Genomic DNA, 9,515 nt, shown 5'->3' on the forward strand with positions numbered 1-9,515 from the left:
CTACCCCATCCCCGCCAGCTGTGCCGCCAGCTCAGGGCCCTTAAGCTTCTAGATGTAAAATTCGTCCCCCTCATCCCATGAAATCAGGGTTTTTCCAAATTTAAACCCACTTTGAGTTCAAAAGGTTAATTAATTCAGCCATTCAAAATAACAGCGTGAGCATCCTTGCATGGTGAGGACGGGGACAGCAAGCCCGGGACACATTATCTGAGCTCAGCACTTCGGCGTCAAACCAGTTTTTCCTCCAAAGTAAAGGAGGAGTTAAACTGGCTGTTAAGCAGAAGCCCCCTCACACCTGCCCTCCTTCCCCGCCAGCGGCAGATCACCTGGGAAAGTGTGTTTTACACAAATCCCGGCCACGAAGGCCCCTTGTAAGCAGACAGCGTCGGGCCCACAGTCCCGCACACCCTCGGCCCTGGATGGGAACACTCAGCAGGTCAGTCACAGCCTGTCCCCGTGCCCCCCACCCCCCCCCACAGCCTCCCGGCGGCCCTGCCCCAGCTGATGAGGGAGGAGGGGCTGCACACGCATAGAAATTCCTTTGAAAATTACTTATGCAGCTTTTGCCTTAGGAGTTCCAGGAAGGTGAAGCGAGATCCTCGCAGAGCTCTGACCCCAGTGGGTTTTCTCAGGGCACTACACTGCCTGCGGTTCTGGGGCAAGTTTTTGACCAAGGAACTTAACATGCTTAATGGAAAAGAGGAAAATACTTTGAAATAGTATAAATTTTTAATTATGGGAATACTACCTACATCTTTCAAAATTACAAGCGAAGTAAACTGCCCCACCTTATGCGACAGATGAATTTAACAGCGTTGACCTTCAATCCTAGAAACACCTCTCCACAGCAGACCGCAAGGCTGGATGTCCTCTGGTTTGTAACAGATGCTCTCTTGACTCTGAATGAGGACTGGAGGGGCCTACGGTGCGGTGCAGACTGTGGGTGATCTTACTGCGGCTCTGAGTGCGTGCAGGCCCCTCCCTAGGGCTGTGGGCAGGGACATCTGTCCCCAGCAGAGGCGCGGTTCCTCCTCTCCCCTCCCACGGGGAAGCTGACATGTGTGCGCATGTGTAAGCGTGTAAGCGTCAAGCACACGGCTTCAGGATTTGAGCCGAGAACGGGAAAGCTAAGTCATGCTTAGTGTAGGTGGACCTCTTCCACCAAAGTACACAAAATAGTTTCCAGAAAGTAGGAAAATAAACATATTAGGGCTTTAATCCTCTTAAATAAAATTTAAAAATTAAACATTAACATTTAAAATGTACGAAGCATGCAATCCTTGGATTTTGAGCAAGTCCATCTTACTAGGAAAAATACCTTCAGGCCATCATCAGTAACTAGCTATTAGTGAGCTGAGCATTTCTACAAATGGATGAACAGGGCGAAAGTGATTGGTTTTTTGTCAAATTCAGTAACAGGGAAAACTGAGGTGGTGAGACCTGGCCAGATGCATGTGCTCACTTCCCATCTCTGGAAGAAAGCCGGAAGTCGGGCACTTTCGCAGCCAGATGGTAACGAATTATAAATGGACTCATGTATGCTCTTCAGCAAGGGCGCGGTGAAACCTACTCTGAGCAGGAGGGACACGCGTAAGCTCTCGCCCTCCCTTCACTGGACGAAGGGACGGGCTGAGCACGCAGGACCCCGTGTGCCACAGTGGGCCGCAGGACCCGGCGAGCCCGGGTGGCAGCCAGCCCAACAGTGGGGTTCCCGAAGACACCTGACTCATCTGTGGTACTTGGGCGTCGCCAGGCTTTGAGCACCTAGAGTGTGATTCGAGACTCTCTAGGGTCCAGTCGTGTCCCGCCGGCCTGTTCTCTAAGCGTGTGGAGCGATTAAGGTATATTAAAAATCAACGAACAGACTCCCGAATTAAAGTTCATTCACGCGTCAGCGCAACCGGCTTAATTTTCTGTTTAGCCACTGGTTACTAAAGCTTTCCAACAAGGACTGGGAAGGGTCAGAAGTATTCAGAGAGCGGATGAACCAGCCTTTCAAGAGTTACAGCGAGTGATTACAGAGAACCCAGTGAAGCCCTTGCGAGGCCGCTAAGCCTCCTTCACCACCCCCACCAGGGCGGGCCTCAGGGTGCGCCCGTGCAGCTTGTACCCCACTTTGCTGACCAGCGCCACCGTGCCAGGCTCCTTCCCCTCCACTGGCGTGTGGAACAAGGCCTCATGCTCGTAGGGGTCGAACCTGGCCCCCACGGGGTTCAGCCGCAGCAAGCCGTGCTTTGTGAACACCTTCTGGATCTGGACCTCAGTCATTACGAGCCCCTCGTAGAGGTTCTTCAGGTGAGGGTTGTCATCTTTAACCTCCTCCTTTGGGACGCTCTGCGTCGCCTTCTCCAAGATGTCCGCGACCTCCAGCAAGTCCTTACAGAAGCCCTGGATGCCTGAACGGAGCGAAGGACACCATCATGTGCACCCCCAGCGCCGGCGGGGCACCCGAGAGCTGTAACCCCGCCAGCCTCATGCACAGACTCCCGAACGAGAACCCTTCAAACCGTTCACGTGTCCTCAAGTTTCCATGGCGTGGTAAAAAAATGAAAAAAAAAAAAAAACCCCACAAAATCCAAAAAAACAACTTCTGGGTTTAGACAAGAGCCGGTTTGCTCCCAAGGTGCAGAACCACCTCCCCCTCGTTCCTGCCGCAGGCTAAGGAACCGTGCCGTCGCCACAGAACAGAACGCCTCACCCCCCAGAACGTTCTGCTGAGGGAGGGGCTGCCCCGCCAGCACGGTGGGGTCAAAGATGCCAAGACACACCCAAGCCTTAACCCTAATCTAACAAAATCACGTAGGAGAAAAGTCACTCTAAATTCGAGGCAGTATATTACATCAAATCGTGGTTTCAAGAAAATGCCTCAGATGCTGAATGGAAGTCAGGGGTGACTGGAGCACCCAGGTGGGCATCTGCTTCCACCCAGGCCCTGGACACAAAGGCACCAGCCCCACCCCCACCCCCTGCCGCCCCCGCCTTTGTAGGAGGTAGCGTCTGTGGGCGACTTTTGTCACAATACTTCTCCCTCCTGCTGGAAAAATGAAATGGAAAACTTTCTACCTTTCTGATAAAAACATGGGTGTCTATGACGGATAAAGCTTGTGCCAATTCCTGGGGGACAGTCTGCCCTCATGGAGAGTATGGTCTGAGACAGGCATCAAACAATCACCCGAGTGCAAACACGATTACAATCCCGCCTCCAGGAAGGCGCGCTCCTCAGAGCTGAGGAGAGATCACACTAAGGGACTGCATTTAGACAGGACAGTCAGAGGACAGGTCTGTGAACCACGGCCTGAAGAATCACCCAAACATTCGAGGACTGAAGGGCGGCCGATGCACAGGGAAGAGGCAGACCCAGAGAAGCTGAAGGTTCCAGATGGGGCAGCCCAACAGGCGGATGGCGTGGGCACACTGTGCGGGGCGCGGGGCGGAGACGCTGCGCTTCTAGCTGCAGACCACCCCGACAAGGCAAAGAGCTCAGTAAAGGGAGTCAAAGGAGTTTCTTGTTTTCTCAGTGCGTATAAAACTTATGTTTGCACTGTAGTACGAAGCGTGCAGTAGTATGTATAAAAAAATATACCTTAAAAAAATACATTTTGCTAAAAAATGCTAACCATCCTTTGAGCTTTCAGCGAGGTGTGATCACAGCCCATAGCAAATACATTAATAATGAAGCGTTGGAACTACTGTGAAAATTGCCGAAATGTGACAGAGACACGAAGTGAGCAGATGCTGGTGAAAAAATACTTGCTCAATGCAGGATTTGCCAAACCTTCAATCAGTGAAAACTGCATCATCCGTGAAGCACAGTAAAGTGAGGAATGGCTGTATTTTAAAATCGCTTTGGCCTGGGGTGTGGCGGTGCGAGCGCCAAAGCTGGCTGGGATCAGGCGGAAGTGGACAGACGGGAGGCCAGCCGCTCAGCGCTCGCGAGACGGGGGCATGTGGGACAAGCGACAGGAAAAGAACTTCAGATTCCTGCCCCAAATAAGCACCGGGAAAGATCACAGTGTTAAGTTTTAAAATGAGGAAGAACAGCACAGATAAAAGGGAAAATGTAAAATACCCGTGAGACATCCAGGTGAAAAGGCTGGGTAAACGACAGGACACATGGGACTGGAACTCAGAAGAACTGAGCCACAAAGAACGTGTGTGCAGGCCCGCAGGAGGGCAAGTCTCCGGGGAGCATGTCGAGAGGAGGCCTAACCCCAATCCCTGAAGGACCCTGGAGACATCTGGAGGCCAGGCAGATCAGAAGCCAACCAAGAGCATTACCAGAAAGAGGCATAAGCACTATTTCAAGAGGAGACCTCTTATCCGCTGCGTGTGGCAGTACGAGACTGGCTCTTGGTTTCCACTTGGCTGTGGACCTGCCATCTGTCCCTTGGGCAAAGTACCTATTGTCTCACTGTGAGCCTGAGGTGGTTCTTCCAGAAGGTGGGGGGGATGGTGCTCGCGGGTCTGTACAGACGGTGCCGCTAGTACTCAGACCATACCTGCCGTGTCACGGACACCAGCACGGCCGCGGCATCGGGAGCACTGGCCTCCGCACGGCTACCGTGACTTCCCAGCTTTGTGATGAGTGGCAAGTCACTTAAGCCTCAATGATCTCAAATGTAAAATGGGAAGGACGGCGACAAAAATATCCAAATGCTGACAATGCAGACAGCGTCTTAGACCTTCTGCCCGTGTGACCTCTGAGGCAGCTACGGAACGCCCACCTGTGAGGCTGACCCCGGGAACTCCCTGCAGCCTCAGACGGCCTCAGGCTAACCGAGGTCTGCGTGGGGAAGAGCAACACACACTCTCCTCGCCGAAGGAGTCACCCCTGCAATTCTAAATGCAGGTCACAGCTGCCACTTTGGCTCCTTGCAGACTCCTCTCCACGGGAGGGAACACACCCAGCGGCCTCCCCACCTCCTCAGCCTGGGGCATCCTGCTGTTCCACACTCCCCGGGCGCCCCACCCACCTTCCCCTGCCCTGTATTTTTCTAGGATCAATATCAGATAGTGTCTAAAGTTACCATATAATTTTGCCTCCTCCACCAATTTTTGGCTCCTCTGCCTCAAGTTCTCGGTGTCTGCCAAAGCTCGCTTATATTTTTCCTAAAAAAAGGGTAAAGAGGAAATGTACATGAATAAAGCATGGAACGAATTCCTAAGAAAGCAAATCTGATGTGAACAAATTCCAAGTCAAGGTACGAGTAACATGTGTTATGATGTCTGCCGTCTTCGACCACAGGCAGCGCAGCGTACTGAGCAGGAAGAAGTTACATCCGTGTCACTATTTCCAAGGAATAAGAGGTCAAGGGGTCACGTAGCCCCCAGTGACCAGCTGGACAAGGATGAGGGAAAACTTTCTCATGGTTCTGATGCTCTCACTGCCCCTCAAGGACGGACCGCTCACTCCGACAGAATTTCCAACTTCAGGGAATCCTAGAATGCTGGCTGGGGTGGACGCACTCAAAGCCCACAGCTCCAGGAGCGGCTTAGGAGAACCTCCAGCCCACTGAGGGGAGAAAACCCCATCCTCTGGTCTTTCAACTGCGATCCAGTGGCCCCATCCCAACACTGATTGGGTGACAATCACCAAATGCTGGTGACCTCTCCATTTCTCACCAATTTTCCTGTCATGCCACTCATCTCCTAAGCACTTCTAGCTCCGGGGCCACTGCCCTTCACCTTGTCCTCCAGTTACAGGTGATTCTAGTGCAGTGGTTTAGGGTTAAGACTCCCGAGGCTCAAACCCGGGCTCTGCCGCTCAGTAGCTAAGCCACCTGGGGAACGTAACCTGACCTTTCTGTTGAGGCTCTAACGGTTATTCACAGAGTATTGTGAGGATTAATGTAAGTAAGGTGGTTAGAACAGAGCCAACATACAGTGCTTGATACGATCATTTTTAAATCTTAACCTGATTTGTGCCACCTATGCCTCTTCCCGTAGAGTAATAATGTGTCCTCCTAACTAGTTCACTAAACTCCTCCCTCCCTCTGAGAGCACCACATAACCACACCCCTGGCCCCAGCCCTTGTCTTCCCGTCAGACCCAGCTGAAGTGCCACAGCGAGTGTTCTTCACTTGAAAGACCCCTCAAGTCTTAATTCAGCATAATCTGTGCAGCATGTGAAGATGATTCTCATGACAGAACCAGTGCCACAGAGGATTCCAGTTCTAGTCCCTTCCTCAGCAGGAATTTGCTGCAGGACCTGACTGTAGTTCTCAGACAAATGACCAAACTCATCTGGCCAGAGGTCCTGAGTTCAACAGATCACATTTCCCCACAACAGCCTGGGTGACCTTACCACAGTCTCCTTCAGCTGCTCTTCCAGCTTGACCTTCTCGTCCAGGAGTATCTTCTCTGGAGAGGGAGTATCTGGCTTCTGTTCATTTTGACCCACGTCCTCTTCCAAGTTCTGGCCATTGTTCTTCTGTTTCATAGCAGTGCACAGCAGCCGAGGAGATGGCCTAAACAAGTCCACAACACTGTGAGTGAAGACTGGGCTTTGTGCTTAAAAGTCAGATGTATAATTTTAGAAATCTGAGATCATTTAAAACTATTTGCTACTGACCTGTGAGGGAGAAAGAATTTATCTTCGATCTAATAAAGGCAAATGGTATATTACGTACAGAAGCTGCTAACTTACATAAAATCTTCTGTAACGTGTCTAAACTAGCACGTCAATGTACCAAGGCCACGGAACTAACCTCTTCTTTCCAGTCCAAACACCTCCTTCTGAGATATGGTCATCCAGACCCATCACATATTGATGGAGTAGCTACTATTAGAGGTGAGCTCCAGTACTGATGTTGATGACAAGGATGGACTAGGCAGAGATCCTGCCCTTAGGGTACTTACTGTCAAAAAAGACATCTACAGACAAAGTACTATAATTTTGGGTTTAAAAGTGATAAAAGAGAAACTGTGCTTTAGGAGACTCAGAGTAGAACGTTTCTAGCTTTGGGGAAATGGAAGACCATGAAAAGCTTTGAACAGAGGGGCTCTGAAGGATAGATAAGAGTTATACATAAGGAGTCAGCACTGGAGGTAGGAAAGCAGGGGATATATAGAGGGACGAAGAGCTCCAGACCTAAAACTGGAAGTGACTCAAGACATTATCCAGTCTGATCCCCACATGAAAAAGGTTAAGTGATAAGCCCAAGGTCATAAAGTTATTAATGAATGACAGAATGGTCTTAAACTCAGGCTTCTTCACCAGGACCAATTTCTCCTCCAAGCTTAAAACTCAGATTTCTGGGGCGCCTGGGTGGCACAGCAGTTAAGCGTCTGCCTTCGGCTCAGGGTGTGATCCCGGCGTTATGGGATCGAGCCCCACATCAAGCTCCTCTGCTATGAGCCTGCTTCTTCCTCTCCCACTCCCCCTGCTTGTGTTCTGTCTCTCGCTGGCTGTCTCTATCTCTGTTGAATAAATAAATAAAATCTTAAAAAAAAAAAAACAAAAAACTCAGATTTCTTCTAAGAGCTCTTAATTGCACCACATTTCAATCTGAAAATAAACTACAGGCGATTTTCTTCCGAGATTAAAGGAAACTGCCTCGAAGAAGAGGAAGCTATCAGTACACAGAATATGTGTATAAGGATGTTTATGGCAGCACCGTACAGCAACAAGCGGGGGACACTGCTGAATACACTGTCACTTCCACAATCTGGAATAGTCTGGGGCTGCGAAAAAGAATGTCAAACTCTCACCTCTGGGATATACTACAGGTGTACTACGTGGTAAGAAATGCAATTTAGAGAAACAGGCAAAACATGAAGCCCTTTCTGTAAGGACAAACCAGAAATCCTGTGTATGTATACCTGTGTCTAAGGCCTGGAGAAGAGGGGAAGGATCCATTAGTCTGAGGAGTGCGGTAACCTTTCTATCATATTTTATTTCTGTGATTTAAAAAAGCTAACAGCCTAACAACTGAGTATGTTGTTGTGAGGCCTGTCTTATTTCTCAGCTGTGCTGATCCCTGGGTGTGATGGTCACAGCCTTTCCACAGACCTATTCCTGTGGCTCAGCCCACAGAGGGGCTGGGAGCAGTGTGGTAGGGGACACAACAGGGCGGAGTCAGAGAGGGAGACTGAATCGGAGAAGAATTATGACTGCGACTCAGCTCTGACTCCCCCCTAAGAGCCCCTTTCCACAATAAACTAGTTCTCAAGGGCTGAAATTAATGCTACCTTGGTAATCGCCTTCCTGGCAATTAATTCAGATAGAAAACCACAAGCTATGTGAGCAAAAAAAGAAAAAACCTTTTCCCTCAGGGAATCGGGTGGTCACTGCTCTTTGTTCCCATATTTCGTTTTATATAATTTACGAGACTAGCAATCACATCGTAATCCCCTCCCGTTGTAGGTGATCCTCGCCCCACCCGCCGGGTCTCCCCGTCCACGTGAGCAAGCTCCTTCAAGGAAAGTCCAGCTCTGGCTCCGCCCAGCTTCTATCCAATGTTTGGCCCAGAGCAGCTCCTCCAGTAAGTACTTTGGTTCTGAGCCGTTCCCTCAGCAAAGGAGATGCTAAAGACTTGCCAAATTACCTTATGAGCTAGGACCTTGCAACAGCAGAGGCCGCAGATTAACAAACGCGGTGAGGGCCCGGACTCCTGCGAGCCTCCCCGTGGACGCACTGCACTGGTCTACCTAAATCCCGCTCTCGCGGCGGGACGGGTTTCGCCGGCTTCGGACCTGACACGCGGGAAGGAACCGGGGCCGAGGGGAACGAGCCCGAGGGCCCCGCGGACCCGGCCTGGCGCTGCCCAGGCACGCGCGCCTGCTGCCGCGCGCGACCTGGCGGTAGACGGGCCGCCGGGTCCCGGGCGCGAGCGCGCGTGGGGCCAGTATGCGGGGCCGGTCAGCTCCGGCCGAGGGGCAGGCCCCGGGCGGGGGGTCCACGCGCCGCGTCGGCGAACCGCGGGCCCACGACGACCCTCTCCCGGGTCGGAGCCGCGAAGAGTCCGCGGTGCGGCCTCGGCCTGAATAGAAGCCGCACTGAGGACAGCGTCCTTCTTCAGCCACAGGCGGCCGGGCGCCCCTTACCTGAGAGACAGCGCCAAAGCCGGGAGGCTGTGCCGCACGAGCCTCACACACCTAGCCGCCATGACTACCGCCGCCGCCGGCACTGCGCACGCACCGGGCATGCGCGGAGACAGCCGACCCGCCCCCCTCGGGGGCGTTGCCACTCGCGCAGACTCTGTGCCTCCTTCTCCGCCCAACCATTTCCCTTCAGCCAGTCCGTAACCGCTTCTCCTCTGATGGACAGACAATAGTAACCAATAATTGTGGGCCGCTTCAGAGCCCTCTCTCGCCACGCCCCCACCTCGCGCTTCCCCTCCTGGTGGGCGGGGTCTGAGGCCTCCGGAGGCTCAGAAGGTGAGGAGGTGAAAGGTGAAGGGAAACGTGGGAGGAGGAGCTCGCGGGCGGGGCGCGGTCCAGGGTAGAACCAATGGGGAAGAAGCGTAGGGGGGCGGGGCGCCGGAAGTGCGGCGCTCCTCCCGCGAGACTTGCGT

The 9,515-nt window shown here is 52.3% G+C and overlaps 1 protein-coding gene across 1 annotated transcript; it reads right to left on the minus strand.

The window, feature by feature from the left end:
• Positions 1 to 1,190: 1,190 nt before the first annotated feature.
• Positions 1,191 to 9,155, minus strand: GRPEL1 (GrpE like 1, mitochondrial). The gene is made up of 4 exons (XM_045789524.2): positions 9,046 to 9,155; positions 6,305 to 6,467; positions 5,028 to 5,109; positions 1,191 to 2,396 (listed from the first exon to the last, which is right to left on the minus strand). The coding sequence occupies exons 1-4, from the start codon at positions 9,144 to 9,146 to the stop codon at positions 2,050 to 2,052; spliced, it is 693 nt and encodes a 230-aa protein (XP_045645480.2). The 5' UTR covers positions 9,147 to 9,155; the 3' UTR covers positions 1,191 to 2,049.
• Between the last annotated feature and the right edge of the window lie 360 nt (positions 9,156 to 9,515).

The sequence above is a fragment of the Ursus americanus genome, chromosome 8 (genome assembly GCF_024610735.1).
Source record: "Ursus americanus isolate L20-20 chromosome 8, mUrsAme1.1.p, whole genome shotgun sequence".
Taxonomy (NCBI): Eukaryota; Metazoa; Chordata; class Mammalia; order Carnivora; family Ursidae; genus Ursus; species Ursus americanus.